This window comes from Mytilus edulis, chromosome 4, assembly GCF_963676685.1.
Source record: "Mytilus edulis chromosome 4, xbMytEdul2.2, whole genome shotgun sequence".
NCBI classification, from domain to species: domain Eukaryota; kingdom Metazoa; phylum Mollusca; class Bivalvia; order Mytilida; family Mytilidae; genus Mytilus; species Mytilus edulis.
In genome coordinates this window covers 177,073-201,253 of record NC_092347.1, presented here as the reverse complement: position 1 = coordinate 201,253, position 24,181 = coordinate 177,073, and the positions used below count along the sequence as shown (strand labels likewise).

The window sequence follows — 24,181 nt, the reverse complement described above, 5'->3', positions numbered from 1 at the left end:
GCGATATGACATATATGTTTGCGGATGACAAGAGTATTTACAGCTCATTTTGGAAGATTTTTAAACGTTCCAATCAATTCGTCCGCCGTGATAATTGAAAGCGAGTTATCATCACATTAGAATCTTGTTTTATTAACAGGAATAGTGGAAATTACTAAAATGGTTTCCTGTTTGACCTCCTTTACAATTTTGTTCATTATCAAACCATTTACCCAAGCTTTTTTGCATCGTAAATGGATTAAACAAAACCACTGCTACTATGGCATTATTGGATGATTACTATAATAAGTTATCAAAGGTACCAGGATTATAATCTAATACGCCAGACGCGCGTTTCGTCTACATAACTAAAGGCTCATCAGTGACACGCTAAAAGATCAAAATAGTTATAAGCCAAACAAGTACAAAGTTGAAGAGCATGGAGGACACGAAATCCAAAAAATTGTGTCAAATACGGCTAAGGTAATCTTTTCCTGGGATAAGAAAATCCTTCGTGTTTCGATAAATTCAAAGTTTTGTAAACAGTAAATTTATAAAAATGACCAACCAATTGATATTCATGTCAACCTCGAAGTTCTGACGAATACAAATGACTTTATTTCGGTTAATAAATATCAGGTTTTGTCTGATTGTATAATATAAACTCATTAACATTGTGTTAATACATGATATCAAACTTCGAATAATTTGTGAACCTATTTGTATCAAATTATGAAAATGGGATCAACGTACATATGACAGATGCTAAAAGTTGAAGTTAATTTTCTGTACAGCACAATCATTAACACGATAGTATCATATAGTTGGGTCCTCTCCAATCATGTTATTTTTACTTATTCTTTTTTCACCTAGCATTGTAATTCTTAATACTGTTTTATTCTAATTTTAAATACATATATAAGTCGTTCAAATTCTTGATTTGCTTATGTATTCTAATCAAAGCTACAAGTATTTTACTCACTGTTTTTCTTCCTAAATGATCTATTGCACATTTCAATGTGGCAGTTTCCTCTCTGTTAAAAGTCACGGTTGTATTTACAGGCAAAAGTCGAGGGTAATGGGAATGCAATGAAAAGACTAAAATAGAAAAAAAAGAATAAGATAAATATGATATAGAAAAAGTTGTGATAAACATCATCAAGATGGTATATTCAATGTGTGATGTCTTTAAAAAACCTATCTTAAAAATACTCACAATGAAAAGATTTACTCATTACGGTTAAATTACACATAGCTCGAGATAAAGATGGAATTGTAACCTGCTGGAAACAATACACAACATTTTCATCTTGATAATACGTGTACCTAAACCAAAATGATTCAAATACAAAATTATCAAATGATGCAAAGAAACGGAAACACGATGTCCTTGTTTTTGCGTTCTAATGTTAAAACATGATACAGTTTATTTCTATGATCAAGCAATATTTTATTAAGTGACACGCACTGTTTTAACAATTTTTTCCAAGATAAATCTATCATTAAAAATAATATGGAAACTTCTTATTTCAAATGAATTCAATAGTTTGATACTGCATTGGAGATATATAACTAAGACATTTTATGAAGTTAACATCTTTGATATCTCATGCTATTGTATAGCAGAATAACATTCCCCAATGAATGTAGCAAACAGTTAGCGTGTAATATGCTATCATTTTACTCAATGGGGAACACGAAGGTTTATATTATCGAGGATACGTCCGTTTTAAAAAGTTTGTTAATCTTTTCCATTGTAAGAATATCAGTGAACATTGGGGACATTATTTACAAATTTTACTGAATATGATCACTGTATATTAGAATATACGTTTACCCAGAAGCAAAAGAAACAAAGACGGTATGCGCTTTGCTCATTGTTGAAGGCCGTACGGTGACCTATAGTTGGTAATGTCTGTGTCATTTTGATCTCTTGTGGACAGTTGTCTCATTGGCAATCATACCACATCTTCTTTTTCATAAGACAAGTTGCACCAGAGCTCCAAAATCTCATACAAATTCTGCACTTTTGATATGGTAAACTCCTGAACGATGTTTTCCCATTTTCTGTAAGTTAACACTTAAATTGAAGATTCGTGTTCATTTAGCAACATCTAATGAAACTTTGTCAAATTCAAATATCATACTTTAGATATTTTGTATATCTCGTATATAGTGACCCTTTAATGAACTTATACATAACACTGAAACAGTATTGCCATTTGAAATAATGAAAATGTACAACATTTTGCAAATATGTGTTAAGTACTTGAAACTCTAAAGATTTTAGTACAGTTAAAGTAGCTACGTATATGTCTTTCCTTAGAAGGATGATACGTGTGGAATACGATCGCAATGTTCATGTAATATTTAAATCTGTAATACTAAAGTGCATATATTGCAATATATTCTCATTTTAAAGATATTGTTTTACCAATATTAGAAACTTTTCACTACTGTCTTGCCAGCTTTGATTAATCAATCTTTATTCTGATACTCATTATATTATATAATACGTTAATAACCGATTAAAATGGACAAACTTTCTGTCATTGAAATATTGGTTGAATCAATTCTGCGGTTATTCCCTGTGAATTGATTGTATTTTTATCTGCGGTATCATTTTTCCATTCATGATTAGAGAACATTTGTTTAAGACTTTCTCTATTTATCCAAGTCGTAAAATTGCTTAGTGATTTACATTGACTTAATACTAGTAATCCACATACGTGATGACAGTATGAAACAGTTAACACTTCTTTCATTGATTGCATTTTATTTTTATAGGTTTGTAAAAGCTTGATTCCTTGTATTATTGGTGTCATTTGGGAATACAGGATTATACAATGGATAAATCATATACAGACGATCAAATGTATATGTAATGTCCGTATCTTGATGGCTTTAAACTCTTGTATTAAAGAAAAACTGAAAAAGTAAAAACACAAAAAAAAACGAGGAAAGCTCAATTCAAATGGCAAAATCAAAAGCGAAAACAACATCACACGATTTGATAACAACTGTCTTATTTCTGACTTGTTACAGGCATTTTCTTATGTTTAAACCTGGTTTCAAAAGCTAGCCAAACTTCCACTAGTGTGACAGTCGCATCAAATTCAATTATATTGACAACGATGTCTGATAAAAACAAACAGACACAATAGGAAAAAATATCATATATAAATAGAAGTAGTACAGCAACACGAACCCCACCATAAACTGGTAATAATCCCAGGTGCTCCAGAAGGGTAAGCAGATCCTGTTCTACACGTGGGACACGTCATGTTGCTCATGTTATTACGAAGCCGTTAAATAGTCTAATTCGGTAGGTCATATTCGTGAAAAGGGAACAGCATTGTAATTACGACATAAGGAACATATCCGATAGCATGATAATCCGTGAAACGGATTTACCATAACGGTCAACCAACTCGTGATGTAAATTTACGAAGTGATGATTTCAATTTCGCCATTTCGAACTCTTGGTTAACAGATTTATTAGGTCATATTTTGGAAATCATCTTTTTTGTGGTGAAGTTTTGTTTTCAACCCACCCTCAATTTCTATAAAGTCCTAATCGAAGGCTAAATCAATAGCTGACACACATCAAACGAATGGATAACAACTGTCATATTACCTGACTTGGTACAGGCATTGTCTTATGTAGAAAATTGTGGATTAAACCTATTTTTTTGTAGCTAGCTAAACCTTTCACTTGTATGACAGTGGCATCAAATTCCATTATAGTGTCAACGATGCTTAAACAAAACAGAAACAATAGGCAAACATGTCAAAAACACAGTAGTCAACATTATAGTTTAATACTTATCACATATATTATCTGATTCGAACAAAAAATTCTCTGAAACTGATATTATCAAGATGCTTGATTTCTTGATTGACAACATATTTGTTACGTTCGGAGGACGTGTTTTTCAACAGACTGTCGGCATTCCAATGGGAACAAACTGTGCCCCTCTACTTGCCGACTTGTTTCTTTATTATTATTAGGCTGACTTCATGCAGGAACTTCTTAGGAAGAAAGATAAGAAGTTAGCACTATCCTTTAACTCTACGTTTCGCTATATAGATGATGTTCTTTCACTAAATAATTCAAAATTTGGTGACTATGTGGAACGCATCTATCCAATCGAGCTAGAGATAAAGGATACTACAGATACAGTTAAGTCGGCCTCATATCTTGACTTACATCTAGAAATTGACAATGAGGGTCGGTTGAAAACAAAACTTTACGACAAAAGAGATGATTTCAGCTTTCCAATTGTGAACTTTCAATTTCTAAGTAGCAACATTTCAGCAGCACCTGCATACGGGGTATATATCTCCCAATTGATACGATATTCCCGTGCTTGCATTTCCTATCACGAAAGATACCAAAGGGACAGTCAAACTCATAAATCTAAAACAAACTGACAACGCCATGGCTAAAAATGAAAAAGACAAACAGAAAAACAATAGTACACATGACACAACATAGAAAACTGAAGAATAAACAACACGAACCCCACCAAAAACTAGGGGTGATCTCAGGTGCTCCGGAAGGGTAAGCAGATCCTGCTCCACATGTGGCACCCGTCGTGTTGCTTATGTGATTACAAATCCGGTAAATAGTCTATTTCGGTAGGTCACATTCATGAAAGGGAAGGGGATTGTAGTTACGACGTAAGGAACATATCCGATAACAAAGCAGCACAAAATGGCATACATACCAAGCATATTAGTAACAATTAAAGACATGAATACACACATTTCCCATAGTGCAATAACGGGAGGTAAAAGTAATGAGTCAGGTAAAGAAGAAACATAAAAAGGCATACAGACAAAGCACATACTTTATTCGGTCAAACGATCACTTCCCATGCAGGTGTCGTTTGATATGTTTGATCTTTTGATTTTTCCATTTAATAAGGGACTTTCCGTTTTCATTTTTGTTCGTAGTTTAATTTTTGTTGTGATTTTGAAATAAGTTTTTCGTTATAAGATGACGTCATATAATAGTCGATTAGAAGGTACATTTATTAAAAGCCTTGATTTGCAAAAGTTATGTCAGATTAAACGACGATCTGATACGTAAATAGATACAGATACAGTTGATGCAGACTGGTCCTAGGGCTTAACATATCTTACTTGTTTTAACTGGAAATCACTGAGAGATAAAATTTGGTTAAACGTCTGTCGGGCTGAAACAGCAGACAAATCAATTGTTTACATTAACATTTTTATATTTCAGATCTTTTGATTTTAAAGCAGTTGGTAATGTAGTTTTATATTTTAGTACGCAAGACGCTCGTTTCGTCTACATAAGACTCATCAGTGACGCTCATATTAAAATAAATATAAAGCCAAACAAGTACAAAGTTGAAGAGCATTGAGGATCTAAAATTCCAAAAAAAAAGTTGTGCCAAATACGGCTAAGGTAATCTATTCCTGGGACAAAAAAATCTTTAGTTTTTCAAAAAAATTCAAAGTTTTGTAAACAGGAAATTTATAAAAATGACCACATAATTGATATTCATGTCAACACCGGGCTGGTGATACCCCCGGGGACGAAACGTCCACGATCAGTGGCATCGACCCGAGAATCGACCCGAGAATCGACCCGAGCATCGACCCAGTGGTGGAAATAGTTATCAAAAACACCAAGATTATATTTTAGTACGCCAGACGCGCGTTTCGTCTACATAAGACTCATCAGTGACGCTCATATCAAAATAGTTATAAAGCCAAACAAGTACAAAGTTGAAGAGCATTGAGGATCCAAATGCATACGAAATTAAAAATCATCATATGACACACATTTAATTGAAATGATACCGAGAGTATTTTTATCGATTGCTATTGTTAGATAATAAGTATCGTTGATATTTTATTGTTTGAACTGTAGTGGTCGGTCAAAGATTGTACATCGAAAGAAGTTAGACACGCCACATACTCCATCCATATACCTGACAGCTCAATTGCCTCAATGGTTAAATTCAATAAAATATTATTTGATAGATAATGTATTACTTAAACATATCATGATCTACATAAATGTAAAAAATAACGGCAAAATGATCAAATACCGTACAATAGTTATTATTCAATTAAATTAAAATAAATAATGTGGATCAATAGAAAATCAACTGCTTCATAACAAAGCAGTATCATCCCTGGAACTTTGACTTGATAAAAAAAAACCAATTGCGGAATTAATATACTCAACACAATGTGTGTATGATAAGATCAGTTATAGTATCAAGAACAGGTAACATGTAGATTTACAATGTATAATATTGGATCAATAAAATCAAGTATAAGACAGAAAGTAAGTATAAAATCAAGCGGGTATTGTGACAAAAAATGCATATGTATAAATGAGTATAAGTAAACAATCGATCAATCCAGTTATAATTGTTATCATTATTGCTTTATTTAAATATTATTACCTTATATTTTAATATGGTGTAATAATAGGTCACAGTTATTCTATTGACAATACGCACCGTTACAATAACATCATCTTCTTCTTAACATACTTCATAGCTAACGAGGAGACATCAAGTACTGTTTTCGATTGAAGCAATTTAGCTGTAATAACATTCCTTCAAAGATTACTTCTTTTGTCAGACTGATTGTGAAAATGATGAGTCAGGTCAAGTGCGCAATTAAAAAAATAATAAGAATGTTCATTTCGATTCACTTGACAAATAGCAAAGCTTTTGGAAAATCATTCCACTTGCTGCGGCAGCCTCATTATATATGCCTTGTGTTTGTATACTACTGTTGACTTTAGTAATGAGCAGCCAAGGATTAACGGAAAAGTGTTTGTGTTATTAATCATCGTATTTTATGACGACACAATCATTGTCATATCATACACTGTTATGAAAATTAATTATATACATATTATTGGAATATGAAAGTTTTATATGAAAAAGCACTCACTCAATGGTGTAGCAACTTTTGGTTTTTCTTTATATCCACAAATGGTTTAACGGGTGTTTGATAAATTAATGCAATTACTTTTTTATGCCCCATTTATGGGCATTATGTTTTCTGGTCTGTGCGTTCGTTCGTCCGTCCCGCTCCAAGTTAAAGTTTTGGTTAAAGTTTTTGGTCGAGGTAGTTTTTGAAGAAGTTGAATTCCAATCAACTTGAAACTTAGTAAACATGTTTCCTATGATATATTCTTTCTAATTTTAATGCCAAATTAGAGATTTTATCCCATTTTCACGGTCCAGTGCACATAGAAAATGATAGTGCGGATGGGGCATCCGTGTACTGTGGACTCGTTCTTGTTTATTTTTTTTAAATTCCTTTATTTCCATCAGTTGCTTGTTACATTGTCTTCAACAAGTCCAAGCTCCTTGTGAAGAATACATATAAATTTCAATTCTATAATAATAGTAAATAAAACATCAATTGTTTTACATTGTATTATCGGGGCCATTTATAGCTGACTATGCGGTATGGGCTTTGCTCATTGTTGAAGGCCGTACGGTGACCTATAGTTGTTAATGTCTGTGTCATTTTGGTCCTTTGTGGATAGTTGTCTCATTGGCAATCATACCACATCTTCTTTGTTTATATCAATCTATATCTTAACATTAAATAAAAATTTGTCTTCTTTTAACTTCTTTGAATAATACATTCGTTTTGTATATTCTCTAATGAATAGACAAAAAACATCAATTCTTTTTTTTTCTGAACAGGTACATAGTAGAATTTATAAATTGAAACCCAATTATAGTAATAAGATAGTTAAAGCAAAAGTTAACTTTCGTGTAAAAAAGAACATGACATAAAATAATGTTGATAATCTTCTTCAGTAAAGCATTTGTTACATAAATCAATGTCTGTTATTTTTAATCTTAATAATAATTTTTTAGTAAGCAAAATGCTTTGTAAAAGTTTCCATCGATACATCTTCAATTTATTTTCTTCTAAATAGTACAAAATAAAGTTGTACAATGGTTTCAAATGAAATTATGTCTGTAATGGTAATACATTTAACCATACATTCATACCAATAGTTTTCACAATTTTTTTCTTTACTAATCTGTTATATAATAACTTATTTGACAAAAAAGAAATGTCAATATAATTACCACTTATTGCCAAACATTGTCTTTTTACATTAACTATACTTCTTGTTGAATTCTCTGATCAAAGACATTGTAACCAATCTTTTGGAATTGCATTTTTTAGGGTATGTTAACTTAGCTATCCAGTTGGATTTATTTTCAATATTTTGCAAAATTACATCTTGTGAAATTTCCCCATTTTCATTTAAAATATCATTTATATAAATCAAATGATGTTTATATACAATTTTTGAAAAAAAGACATTGGTATTAAATTTAATTATTTATAACCCCAAACAATTTGTTTTCTAATTTCGTAAAAGGTTTTTGGTATATATATCTGTCCTTCACCTAATTTCATCCAGCTTTTTAATACCTTTTTTTATAAAATTTTGGAATATTAGGTAGATATTGAACAACTTTATTATAATTCATATTCATATAATCTGCTAGGTAATTTTTTCCTGAGCATTGTGAAGAATCTAAAGGTAGAAGTTGCCATCTTGCCATGTCTGTATTTAAAATTCTACCTATCCATGATGCTTTTAGTGATTCAAAGCGACTTTCAATGTAAATCATATTAAACCCCCCGTTTTCATATCTACCAATCATCGTATTTCTTTTAAGTTTATCTGGTCTGTCATTCCAGATAAATTTGAAACATTTTCTTTCTATGTCTTTTTTTTTATATTTTCTTGAAATACCAAAATACCATCAACACATGTACCTATACATAGTGATGCTAGTGATAAAACTGTCAAAATGAAAAACACCAGTAAATTAGACAAAGATGAACAAACTATGAAAAACACAACAAAAACTGTAAAGACTGCTGATAGTTATGATCATGATAAAACAACCAAGTCTCAACAGTCCATAGACAAATTTGTTAAAACACCTTCAGGACAGATTAGCCAGATCCAAAAGCGGGAACACCAACAACACCACCAGAAAGACTTCATGACAAAATCATTCACAACAGAATGCAAAAGAAACAAAATACAGGGAAAATCTAATACTATTATACTCTGATAATAAATAAAAACAAGCATGTCAATGTAAATAATTTTATCTAATCCAAAATATGAAAATTTAAAAATATAAAAAATGGTAAGCTCAAACTGAAAGAGTTAACATATTATGTACAACGTTTTTCAAATGTAAACACGATTTTGGAAACAATATATTTTTTTGCTGTATGTTATTTTATGTGCAAGTTGTAGAAATGAAGTAATAAGAAGTGTAGTAACACGTAGTTGTGTAATGATATCATTATATGATGTGTGTATACCAAATAGATATATGTGTATGGTGAAACTGCATGATTTATACAATGTTGTGGATAGAATTGTAAACTTGTTAATATGTTATTTGATAACACAGTAAAATTGTGCAGCCTTAATGTAAATGGCATGCACTCAAGAGAAAAGCGTAACAGGGTTTTGACATGGTTAAAATTTAAAAAAAATATCAATAGCCATAATACAAGAAACTCAAATACACTTAGATATTGAATATGAAATAAAAATCAAATGACTTACATGTGTTTTGCAGTAATGGTACATCAGCAAGTAGGGGGTTTCGATATTTATAAACAATTTATTGAAGTATGAGATTATAATTCATTTTATAAATAAAGATTGTTTTATCAAATATTCAAATTAATGACACAATTTTTTCAATAGTTTGTTTATATGGACCAAACAATCACAAACTTCTATTAATGCAATTACTATCATTATGTTAAGTGCAGGTCTTGGTTGGTGTAAACCTCACATTAACACCATACACCACTACCTTATACACCATGTGCTATGACATTATACACCTTTTACCTTTGCAAAATACGCCTTACACATTATATCTAATCCCCAAGGGTGACTGGGGAATAGAAATATGGTCACTTGGTCTTCTCCCGACCGGCAGTAAAACGCTTGCCGAAGTGGGGCGTCCGTTTGACTGTGCGGGATGTATCAAGTTCGCAGTCACGTCCGGTCAGAAGGGGGACGTTAAATCCGATGACTCGTGTAAAGAGAGTGCCACGCTCTTTGCACGTTAAGAACCCTTGCAACAACTCTTTGAGGGGTCCGTAGGTGGCCTGTTGCAAGGCAAAATTTCTGACCCTATCCAATATACCCTCATTTTCCAGTGGCAGTCCAAATTTCCCTGACCATCATCCCAGATGGCCTCTATTGTATCAACCTACCTATTGTATTTATTGTGAACTTGTTCTCGTCCTGAATATGCATGAAATATTTGCCACTGGACGTTAAGCAACCAACAATCAATCAATCAATCATTATATCTACATCATCCGAAATTTCTATAATGCAATTTGATTTTTAAGAAAGCGTGCGACTACAAGTTTATCTATTAGACCGTTTCTGTGTGTGTTACATTTTAAGTTGTGTCGTTGTTCTCCTCTTATATTTAATGCGTTTCCCTCAGTTTTAGTTTGTTACCCCGATTTTGATTTTTGTCCATGGATTTACGAGTTTTGAACAGCGGTACACTACTGTTGCCTTTATTTATCTATTTATGAAAACGAATTTTGATCACAATATTGTAAATTAATGTATAAAGTAAAAAATCAGCTCCATATGTTGCATAGTTTTAAACTTTGATAACCACTTTTTTATAAACATTACACAATCACACCATTCCTCATACGCCATTACACCATTCCCCTGACACCCTACACCATAGCACCATACACCTTTTTCAATTACACTACATGCCATACACCATTACATCATATCCGTATTTTTGGAAGTTTATACCAAGGACTGTAATGGTTAATTCTAACCAATGTAATTACTATAATTATGTTAAGTAATGGTTCATTCTCACCGAGAATCTATTCGGCGGAAATTGTTTTTTTTTTCTAACCAAAACATACTAGAATCATCCATTTGTACACATCAAACCTAAATTACGTTAATAAAGAAAGAAAAAACACTGACTGAGTTATGTGTAAAAGCGGCAGTATTTAATAATATTTAGTGCTCAATAATTGACAACGCCTAGAGAACTTTGCGAAAAGTTGTAAATAATTCACTGGTCATTGGATTATATAGTACAGTGCTAGTGGTTCTGATAAAGAATTTAATCAATGATCGTAAGTCAGACACGCTTTCAATTGCCTGTTTATATTTATTAGACGTGTATGAACAGGTTCGTCCTGATCGAAACAGTAAAGGATTCTGTATGTATATATTTAATCCATACTGATAAACAGAGTAAAGGAATAGTCTATATTTGTTCAGTATAAATGGCCGAGTTGCATAGAGCGATGGAAATTGGGGAAGGGGAGTTGTTTCGATATCCCAATAGAATGGGTTTGAATACCAGCGAAGGTAGAACAAAAAAAAATCACAGTGGTGTAAAAAGTTATCAACGGTACCAGGATTATAATTTAGTACGCCAGACATGCGTTTCGTCTGCATAAGACTCATCAGTGATGCTCATATCAAAATATTAAAAAGTTAAACAAGTACAAAGTTGAAGAGCATTGAAGGTCCAAAGTTCCAAAAAGATGTGCCAAATACGGCTTAATCTATGCCTGGGATAAGAAAATCCTTAGTTTTTTCGAAAAATTCAAAGTTTTGTAAACCGATCATTTCTAAAAATGATCACACAATTGATATTCATGTCAACACCTAGTTGACGACTGGGTTGATGATACCCTCGGGGACGAAAAGTCCACCAGCAGTGTCATCAACCCTGTGGTGTAAAAAGTTATTATAGGTACAAGGATTATAATTTAGTACGCCAGACGCGAGTTCCGTCTACATAAGACTCATCAGTGACGTTCATATCAAAATATTAAAAAGTTAAACAGGTATAAAGATGAAGAGAAATTCTTTAATTGCATTATTCATGTTCAAATATGGCTACTCAATGAAACTAAAAAAAAATAGACATGTCATCACAGTTTAAGTTACCAGTCTTGTATTACAATTCCAGTTTCCGGTGCATGTCAAAACAAGGAGGAAAAACAAAATAATTATGTTTTTCTATATATATATATATTAGTTCTATTCCTAATATACAATTATCAAGTCATGCTGATTAAAATACTACCATCGGAATCAATGTAACAATGATTGAATTAAGTAGTGTCAACCTTGTATAATGACAACTTAAGGTATGCATGATTGTGGCCCATGTGTATATAGAATTTCAAATACAAAGTTTTGGGCTTTAGCTGACGGATGCGGAACGTACAGAATAGGTAAAATGTAACAGGTGAGATATATCATTGGTATCGGTATCGGAATCGACACTGGAACTGGTTAATATTTGGTGTAATTGATCATGTGGAAAACAAAAGGGTCTAAATTGGTGTAATTCTAATCAACACTATTGACCTATATTAGATATATATATGAAGTAGAGTTCTTTGATTTGTGGTTTTTATTTTATACTGGCTTACAAATTGGACCTTATTTCTCTTGTAATATAGATATATATTAGTTTGTCGTGATAAACAAAGTAAAGAGATATTGTATGTATACATAAAAGTTCGTCGTGATTAACAGAGTTAAAGGATATTCTTTTGTTTTGTATACATAAAATATTGTCGTGTTCACAAAGTAAAGGGCTATATTATGTATATATCTTAGTTCGTCGTAATTTACAAAGTAAACGACAATACAATGTATATATCTTAGGCAGTTTTCACATTGACCTAATCTCGGTGTTGTGTTAGCGTAATTTACACGTTAATTAAACACATTTACGTTCCCATTGATAAAACTACATGTAATTTAAATCATGATTTGTCTACATGCAGTCGATAGTCAATTTATGCCTTGTGTAGGTTAAGTGTACACAAAAAAAGGTATTTTGAACATGAATTTTAACACAGATATAGGAAGATGTGGTGTGAGTGCCAATGAGACAACTCTCCATACAAATAACAATTTAAAAAGTAAACCATTATAGGTTAAAGTACGGCCTTCAACACGGAGCCTTAGCTCACACCGAACAACAAGCTATAAAGGGCCCCAAAATTACTAGTGTAAAACCATTCAAACGGGAAAACCAACGGTCTAATCTATATAAACAAAACGAGAAACGAGAAACACGTATATATTACATAAACAAACGACAACTACTGTACATCAGATTCCTGACTTAGGACAGGTGCAAACCTTTGCAGCGGGATTAAACGTTTTAATGGATCCAAACCTTCTCCCTTTTTCTGAAACAATAGCATAACATCACAACAAAGAAAAACATACGATAAAATATCAATTGGCAGACTTAACTCAATCAAAAAACGTATGATTAAACAATGAACGAATAAATTTGATCTGCGATATCTGAATACAAATGCATTATGAAATGCTATACATGAATGACTTTTTGTTTGACGTTTGTTTGAGGAAAATATTCTTGAATACAAATATTATATTTATAATAAGTATTAATAAAGTTCTTTGCCAAATTATTTGCAAAACTCGATATTTAGGTTTGTTATAAAAAATACTTGATTAACTCCTTATCAAGATTCAAAGCATCAGTAGTTGGCTAATATGACAAATGTTTGCCTACCTTTTCCTATTCTATTTGATATTTTTATATTAATTGATTCTGATATTTTCTTTACATAAACTGTCATCCTGCCTTTTTCTTTTTCACAGTTTCTTATTCTGCCTCTTTTTTTAAATCAAAACTCTTGTCATTCCTTGTTTTCAAATTTCATACAAGCCCCCTCCCTATAAATCAAATGTTAGCCCCTTAAGCATATTGCATAATCCAATGTTCTTTTTTCACTTTAAAGTACTGCAATCAACAAATTTCATGACAGCTAAAAAAGTTACCTACTTATAGGTTAGACAATACTTGGTCATGTTTTATGAAGATCTTCATAAAACATGATCAAGTATTGTCTGACCAATTTAGAACATATTCACACTTTCGAGTGACCTTACGAAATTATCCTTTCCCATTGTAATATTCAAACCTAAATAAGAGTTCACTTTTTATAATGGACTAAATATAAAACATAGTTAATAATCATTTCAATGGATGAAATGAAATAGCACTGACATAGCTGGTCAAGGATAAATTGTTTTTCTTGTGCTTCAGGTAAAAGTTAATATTTATATATCTTTAGATTTTTTTTATTTTAAAACGCAACACCCAATATAAATCCCCTTTTTGAAATTTGATTTTTTTAATAAATATAAAACTCTCTGTATGAATATTTGAATTCAGACCCTTCAACATTAAATGCTTACTTTTTTTTTGATAAATTTAAATGTATTGTGTTTCTCCGAAAACAATCTTTTGCTTTATATATCAGCAGTCTGGCATTGTGTTTTTTTGAAAGAAAAAGAAAATAATTCCCTTAAATGTAAGGTACATAAATTAAATAAATATCATTTTATTTATCCTTATAATTTTTTTTTTGTGTATTCTATATATGTGTACCATTAGAAAATGCATGAAATTTTGCAAATTTCTAAAAGTTTTTATTTTAATCTTTGTTTTTTCATCTTTAATCAGTAGGCTATTTTCCCAAGGAATATGCCTTAGGGGATTGTATACTTTGTTAGTGCAGCTATTAAGAGTTCACTTTAATAATTAACTGACAATGAAAAGTCATTCATGTATAGCATTTCATAGTGCATGGAAAACCATGTACTATGTCTCGGTTATTGTATAGAAAGGTATATACTATGAAAACTAGAGCGAGGGGCTTTGCCCCAAGCTCTTATTTTCATAGTATATACCTTTCTATACAATATCCAATTCAGCACATATTTACAACTTGAGTAATCCTGTAATTAGTCTATTGATATGTTTTGGCTGACTGGATGTAGCTCATTTACGTAGTTTTGTAAATCTACTCACTATAATATCATTGTAAAAATGGGATTGCAAAAGGCCCTTGACTTTAGAATGTAAAGAAGGTAGCTGCTGGTGTAAGTATGTTTATTGATATGAACGAAGCGTTGTTTTACTATACATGTACTTATTTACATGGTAAGATGACAAAATGAATTGACCAAGAGCAGACAATTCTTAAATTGCAGTGAAAGCTTTACATTCTTGAAAACATTTTTTTAATTTCACATAAAACCTAAAACTAGCTTTTGGATGAGTACAAACAATTGGACCCCCCTCCCACATCTTTGGTTGAAACACCTTTTAAAAATGGCTGGATCTGCCCCTGGTATGTACCCATAGGTAGTCTAGTAGATAGTTTATATGCATGAAATATTTGTCACTGGACATTAGGCAACCAATTATCGACCAATTTATGACTAAATATATCAAATTGCTTTATTAATAATTTCCCTTCAAAAGATTCATGGTTGACTCTTTTTGTCTACAAATTAATTGAATGGAAGATAAAGGATTACAAATTTAGATTGAGTTGTACTTTAATCAAGGTATAAGGCACCATTATTATTACTCTTTATTTAAATGAAAGAAACTTTTTTAATTGTCAAAACAAAATTTAGATCAAAAGATTGATTAGTAGGATGTTAAAAATCTGTTTGAAAACTAATTACAAACTATTTAGTTAAATTTGGAACACATCATTTATTTCAAAATAGTCAGTAGCAATTTTTGTTTTAATATCTTGATTACAATACAATAAAATCTTACCCTTGTGGTCATTCATGCATAGTTACTAAGTACACGGAAAAAGTATGTACTATGAAAATTAGAAGGCAAATTCAAGCAATTTAATTGGACGAGAAGTTGTAAGTATGTGCTAAGAAAACTAGAGGGCAAAAAACTGACTTTTCATTGGACGAGAAGGGGTGAGTATGTTCTAACAATTTGAGTTTGATTCTATGTTTGAGCATTTAAATGACATAGAGTTCACAAATGGAAACAAATCATGTGTACAGGCAATTAAACCACAAATTTAATGTGAAACCTGTGTACGTTACATTACACTAATTGTAAACATGTTTACTGTACATGGCGTTCGATGTGAACACGGCCTTAGTTAGTTTGTTTTCTTTGGTTACATCTTCTGACAATAGACTCGGACTTCTCTTGAACTGAATTTTAATGTGCGTATTGTTATGCGTTTACTTTTCTACATTGGCTAGAGGTATAGGGGGAGGGTTGAGATCTCACAAACATGTTTAAACCCGCCGCATTTTTGCGCCTGTCCCAAGTCAGGAGCCTCTGGCCTTTGTTAGTCTTGTATTATTTCAATTTTAGTTTCTTGTGTACAATTTGGAAATAAGTATGGCGTTCATTATCACTGAACTAGTATATATTTGTTTAGGGGCCAGTTGAAGGATACCTCCGGGTGCGGGAATTTCTCGCTACATTGAAGACCTGTTGGTGACCTTCTGCTGTTGTTTTTTTATGGTCGGGTTGTTGTCTCTTTTGCACATTCCCCATTTCCATTCTCAATTTCATTTTTTCTCATTTTTAAATTATAGGGATAATGTGTGTACAAATTTTGATTTGACCTTTTTGATACACACACAGTAAAGGAGTAATGTATGTATATATCATTCGTCGTCCTGATACAAACAAATTTTTTAAACTTGAAAAATCAGCCTCTTTTTTTGGATGGAATATGATAAAATATTTGTAAAATAATATTACAACGTAGTTAATGATAGCATTGACATAAAAATGAATTAAAAATGTATGAAAAAAAAGCTATATCTTACAAAAAAAAATTATAACAAAATGAAGTGTTTTTTGTACAAAAAAATGCATTTTACAACTTTTAATTTTTAATTAATCTTTGGATGATTATTCACATCATGGTTGATCATTATACGCCTAAGAATTAGTACTTTGTGCGGAGCCTCCATTCAAATGGATGACTGCATCTTAACGTCTTCTGATTCCTGCCATAAGTCGACTAATTTGTTGCTAAGGTAGCAGCAACCATTCCTGACGAAGGGTATTGTTTATTTCATGACGTGTTTGAGTTGGGATGTCCTTTCGTGTACTTTACGCCCAATAGTGTTCCATATATGCTCGAGATTGTTACAATTCGGGCTACGATCGGGACAAGGAAGATAACGCGAATTTCATTGGAACAATGGATATTCCTCCACGATGCTAATTTTCATTTTTGGCGAGCTTTGCACTATGTTGGATACGGGCAACTGTGTGTCTATTCAAAGGCAAAGGTCCCCGAAAAGGTCTTCTAGCACGATAACCGGTAGCGATGAGCCGATCTCGAACAATTCTTGTTTAAAGGCTCATGTATTGTTATCACTCTCTTTTTAGGATTGTATTGTTTGCAATGGATTTCCTTCTGACCAACCTTCATTATGCTTGATTTTCCCAAGCAGATGTTATATGGGGTCTTCTAGATTTCGGAAGGTCTTTAACATCGTTTGTTGCCTGATTTTTATTTTCAAAACGACTTATAATGGAATGGTGATGACAAACAATATGTGCAATTGTAACAGCGACATACCTGCTTCTCCCATGCTGATTATCTGCCATCTTGCTGCAGTTATGAGTTGTCTGCAGTTATGAGTTGTGGATGACCCATCCCAAGATGTCAATCACATACCTTTATAAACTTGGTTAAACGCAGGTGATATTTAAATAATGTTTAACTAGTTCTATTTCAACAAATTATATCACAAAAAAAATAAAGAGTGTTTTTTTTAATTTGAATTTCAATTTGGTGTTGTAATACTTTTTTTCCATATATATATATATATATCTCATTTCGTCGTAATAATCAAAGTAAGAAGATATGTATCTATATCTTATATTGGCCCGATACAGACAGTAAAGGAAGAATTATTTTAATGTATGTATATATATATATATCGTAGATCGTCCTGATACAGGAGTAAAGGGATAACTATTTGATGTATGTATACATATCTTAGTTTGTCCAGATACAGAGAGTTAAGAGATAACGCATGCATATATCTTAATTCGTCCTGATACACAGTAATTTTATCATTGTTCCATCGGGACTGGTCTTGTCTGCTTCATTAACAAAACCAATTTTTCCGATTACAATAGTTCAGAATAACAAAATACCTCAGAGAACAAAGCATTATTACTGCAAAAATAAAAAAAAATCAATTTGTACATCCATACAAAGTCATGCAGAGAAAGTTAATTGACGTAGTATTATGGTAGGAGGCGCATTTGTATTAGAGATCCTTCGAAAATCAGAAAGATGTTTTCCGAGTTTTATCTATTCAAAACAAAAATAAAAATACTAAACTGCAAAACAAAAACCCGAACGGTGTAAGCACATACAGAACTGATCAATGTATTCAACATTTCCGTACCAACCTCTTTAGAAATAGATAAAAACGTGATGAATTGTGGTGAGAAGGATATTCGACAGACGTTTCAAAATTATAACAATGATTAAACTAAACTGATTTAAAAAAAATAAGGAACTTCAACTTATTTTTTCCTTTCAATAAAGTGTTATACATTTGTGTCTATAAAATTGTCTTTATCAGCCGTAGATTTTCCTGTTGTCCTTTATATTTTAAAATATTTTGTCGCAATGAGATACCTACAATGGCACGGATGAATTGGAAAATATCATATAGCAACCAGATTCTTCAGAGTTGGCACTGATATTCTGTAGCAGCCATAGGTAGCAATACACAGTTAGGAGTTTAGTTTCGCATTTTGGCCCCGGTGGATTTTTCAAATAGGAAAGTTATTGTGTAATAAAATTCATTTTTAGAAAGCTGAGTGCTAACTTAACCTTCAAAGATGGTTTATAAGAGCATCAAGATTATTTTTTACATGTTTTATGGGCTATTTTCTGTTTGACAATCCGTATTTTCATAGCTAGACCGGCTATCGGTCCAGAAATTAATGTAATGTTTACAAACACTTTTTTTCTACACGAACTTTTTGACGCAATTTTACAAAAAAATGAGACGAAAGACATATGATTTTCATTGGATTTGCTGAATGATGTATGTACACAGTTTCAGAAAAGGTATTACTTCAAGCGATTGAAATTCTACTTTTAGCCAAATTTTGGGGAAATATGTGACATCTTTTCCCCCCTTTTTGCAATATTTTATAACAAATAAATGCAGATTGTTGCCGTGGATACACCCAAAAGAAATTATATTTTACCATTTTATATACTGGATATAAAATCTATGGAAGATTCTGATTACATACATATGCACATATATGACACAAACAGTAAGCTTGATATTGCAAGAAAGCAATGAAAAGGGGATGGTAAAATCTATAAGGGCAAATTTTAATATTTTTTCCTAACTGTTTATTGCTACCTTATGGCATACTTACCAAGCTCAGAATTGTATAATTTAAAACTTTTCATGCCACAAATCTATTGATATTTAGATTCTAAATCAACTTCTGAGAAAATTAAGAGTTTAAGAATGACAATGCATGTCAATTTTATTGTTTACAGTCCTTAGCAACCAAAATTAGACATTTTGACACAAGGCTTATATTTGTACTCTATCGGCTTAACCCTTGCCTCTGATTAACTGGGCTGCATGTAGTAGCCTAAGTATTGAACGCGTTGGTTTTTTTCTTGCGAATATATCAAATTATTGTTTTTATCAAGATTTCATGTTACATTTTGGCATATATTAAATGTAAAGTTAAATCAGATGTAAGAAATTGATTCTTTATCACCAAGTCTTTTAATCAAGTCTTTGCTATGCTATAGGCATAACGATTAACATTTTGATGCTTGAAATTGCTAAATTTTGTACAATTTTGCATTTTCAGAGATCTTATTAAGATTTTCTGCATAAAAAAACTGACAAAAGAGGTATAGTTTTTAAGATTTTGCCAAAAATTGAGGTAGAGACAAGATTTTACACTTTGACTTGGCACCTTTCTTTAAATCAGTTTTTGTCGCGTTTCAGTGTCAACTGCTAACCTTCATAAAATATTTATTACTCAACCAATGTTCAAACATAAAAGGCCATTTTACACGATTTAGCTAGCAGAACACAGAAAATAAGTTAAAAGGGAGAATTTGAAAAAAATATTTACTATTAAGGTAGCAATACAGTTAGGAGTTTAGTTTCGCATTTTGGCCCCGGTGGATTTTTCAAATAGGAAAGTTATTGTGTAATAAAATTCATTTTTAGAAAGCTGAGTGCTAACTTAACCTTCAAAGATGGTTTATAAGAGCATCAAGATTATTTTTTACATGTTTTATGGGCTATTTTCTGTTTGACAATCCGTATTTTCATAGCTAGACCGGCTATCGGTCCAGAAATTAATGTAATGTTTACAAACACTTTTTTTCTACACGAACTTTTTGACGCAATTTTACAAAAAAATGAGACGAAAGACATATGATTTTCATTGGATTTGCTGAATGATGTATGTACACAGTTTCAGAAAAGGTATTACTTCAAGCGATTGAAATTCTACTTTTAGCCAAATTTTGGGGAAATATGTGACATCTTTTCCCCCCTTTTTGCAATATTTTATAACAAATAAATGCAGATTGTTGCCGTGGATACACCCAAAAGAAATTATATTTTACCATTTTATATACTGGATATAAAATCTATGGAAGATTCTGATTACATACATATGCACATATATGACACAAACAGTAAGCTTGATATTGCAAGAAAGCAATGAAAAGGGGATGGTAAAATCTATAAGGGCAAATTTTAATATTTTTTCCTAACTGTTTATTGCTACCATACGCTTTAGTTCAGAGATTGCTTGATTGGTGTACATAATGCCACTTTCAGCGCTATAATACTGTATCGTGACGTTCATTTTGTTTATTTATTGAGGAATCTTCTGTTGTAAATTTGACAATCATAGTCAATTACGATTGGAGTCGAGTGCCTTTTCAACGTGATGGATTCAAACTATGAACCTCTGTGTTAATGAAACAGTAGTACGACTACTTAGACCACTCGGAAAGAGGAGACCAAAAATCATTCAGAGATGGCACGTTATAACCTGCATATATTCTGTAGCAGCCATGTATTTAAAAGAGGCACGGGTAAACCTGAAAATTTCCGGTAGCAGCAAAAGAATTAAGAGAGGCAAGGGTAAACCTGAAAATATCCTGTAGCAGCAAAAGACTTAAGAGAGGCATAAATAACAGTGAATCGCGTCAACCAAGGAAAGGATGATATATAATGAATAGATACACATAACAGTGAACTGTGTCAACCAAGGAAAGGATGACTTGTAAATAAATCGACATACATAACATTGAGTTGTGTCAACTAAGGAAAGGATGTCTTGTAAATAATTCGACATACATAACAGTGACTTGTGTCAACCAAGGATAAAACAAAAAAACTAGCGTACCAGTCGTGATAACCAGATAACGATGATTTATAATACAATATACTTCGGAGACTGAAACAGTCTTTTAAACCTGAACAATCAATCACTGGTTAAACCAAGAGAACGGTGATTTATCATTAAAGCAAAATTCTTAGAATGAATAAGTCTTGTAAAAAATTTGATAAAAGTATGTGTTCATTTATAATACAATACCCCTTGTAAGCCAGTATATAACATAAGAGACATGGTGATTTATGATACAATAAAACTTGACAGTCAGTATTTGACATAGGGTATATGGTGCGTTATAAAACAATAACACACTTGCCTGTCAGTATATGACATCGGCGACTGGTGATTTATGATACCATTACAAAATTGAAAGAAAATGACATAGGGTCATAGTGGTTTATAAAAAAATAACAAACTTGAAAGTCAGTATATGACACAGGGGACTTGGTGATTTACAATACAATAAAAAAACTTGTCAGTCAGTATATGACATAAGGGATTTGATGATTTATAATTCATTAACAAATTTGTCAGTCAGTTAAAGACATAGGGGACTTGGTGATTTATAATATATTGACAAACTTGTCAGTCAGTTAATGACATAGGGGACTTGATGATTTATAATACATTAACAAACTTGTCAGTTAGTATATGACATCGGCGACATGGTGAATCATAAAACAATAGCAAACTTGCCAGTCAGTATATGACATAGTGAACTTGATGATTGATAATGGATGAACAAACTTGTCACTCAGTATATGAAATCGGCGACATGGTGAATCATAACACAATAGCAAACTTGCCAGTCAGTATATGACATATGGGACTTGTTAATTCATAACACAATAACAACCTTGTCAGTCAGTATATGGCATAGGGGACTAGGTGATTCATAATACAATAAAAAACTTGCCAGTCAGTATATGACATCGGCGACATGGTGAATTATAAAACACTAGCAAACTTGCCAGTCAGTATATGACATATGGGACTTGTTAATTCATAATACAATTACAACTTGTTAGTCAGTATATGACATAGGGGACTAGGTGATTTATAATACAATAACAAACTTGCCAGTCAGTATATGACATAGAGGACTTAGTGATTTATAAGGCATGAACAAACTTGTTAGTCAGTATATGACATCGGCGACATGGCAATTTATAATACATTAACAAACTTGCTAGTTAGTATATGACATAGGGGACTTGATGATTTATAATACATTAAAAAACTTGTCAGTCAGTATATGACATCGGCGACATGGTGAATTATAAAACAATAGCAAACTTGCATGTCAGTATATGACATAGTGAACTTGGTGATTTATAAAACAATAACAAACTTGTCAGTCAGTATATGACATAGGGGACTTGGTGATTTATAATCCATTAACAAACTTGTCAGTCAGTATATGACATAGGGGACTTGATAATTTATAATACAATAACAAACTTGTCAGTCAGTATATGACATAGGGGACTTGGTGATTTATAATCCATTAACAAACTTGTCAGTCAGTATATGACATCGGCGACATGGTGAATTATAATACAATTACAACTTGCCAGCCAGTATATGACATAGGGGACTTGTTGATTTATAATACATTAACAAACTTGTCAGTCAGTATATGACATAGGGGACTTGGTGATTTATAATACAATAACACACTTGCCATGTTGTTTATTCTTTAGTTTTCTATGTTGTGTCATGTGTACTATTGTTTTTCTGTTTGTCTTTTTCATTTTTAGCCATGGCGTTGTCAGTTCGTTTAGATTTATGAGTTTGACTGTCCCTTTGGTATCTTTCGTCCCTCTTCTAAATATGAAGCATTAAACTTTCTTGTTCATCAATGACAAATGACAAAAATAATGAACCTCGAGGCAAATGAAAAACGTTATGTTTCGAAGCATATTGCAAAATAAAAAGCTCAAACACATCAAAATAATATTTTCTTATGTTATATCTCATCCTGATAAACAGGAGATGGTTATGCATACGTACCACTAAGGTGTGTTAACAATGTTATTATAATCCATAATACTATATTAGCTGCCATTAGTAAATCCACAGGTAAATAAAAACTTCCAAATTACTCAGGTGTCCATTTAAAAATGAAAATTACACTTTATGATATCTTTTATAGTTCAGATGGGAACGACATTGTTACTTCATTTACTTGTTTCTAGTAGATACAATTTGCTATTGTTCACTTTACATGAATAGACAAAAATATATCAGAAACTAATAAATATTGTCAAGAATTTTTAATTAGTATATTCATCCTTCATTGTTCATAGAACAAAACAGCAAAAACACAAGTGAAAAGAGCGTAAGTTATACAATTCTTTAGGATATGGAACGATAGGCTTTCCTTGAACTGCATTATTCCAATGAGACAAAATACATGAATTATCAATTACAAATTATAACCTTTAGCATACTTCTTGTAACGCTTCATTGAATCAATAATGCATACGTAAGTAGCAATAAAACGTACTCTCGCTTTTCGCAGATATACGTTGCAGCTTAAATATTTCAACGACAAAAACACGTGACTTGGAATATCAATATAAATCTATCTAAAATATTGTATATATCTAAATTATCTACCGATATTTCCTCTACAGCAACATGTCCAAATTTATTTCACTGGGTCAATATTGATGTATCGTTTGATAGCATGACTAGGCATATTACTGTATTCTAAAGTTTGTTAGACTAACTTAACTCATTATAAGAATAGTTCTTTTTTATTAACTATTCTATCATGTAATGATTCGGTAGGAATATAATGATTATGCAGGGATACAAATGGAATAATTAGGTGGGGTTTT

At 31.9% G+C, this 24,181-nt stretch overlaps 1 protein-coding gene across 1 annotated transcript in view; it reads right to left on the bottom strand.

Annotated features, from left to right (window-relative positions):
* LOC139518354 (zwei Ig domain protein zig-1-like) overlaps positions 1-23,900 on the bottom strand; it is a 35,488-nt gene extending 11,588 nt beyond the window's left edge. The window contains exons 1-2 of the mRNA XM_071309907.1: positions 23,349-23,900; positions 962-1,077 (exon numbers count right to left, since the gene is read on the bottom strand). Coding sequence (XP_071166008.1) covers positions 962-1,077; positions 23,349-23,403 — 171 coding nt within the window. The 5' untranslated portion in view covers positions 23,404-23,900. The remainder of the gene's footprint in view (positions 1-961; positions 1,078-23,348) is intronic.
* Between the last annotated feature and the right edge of the window lie 281 nt (positions 23,901-24,181).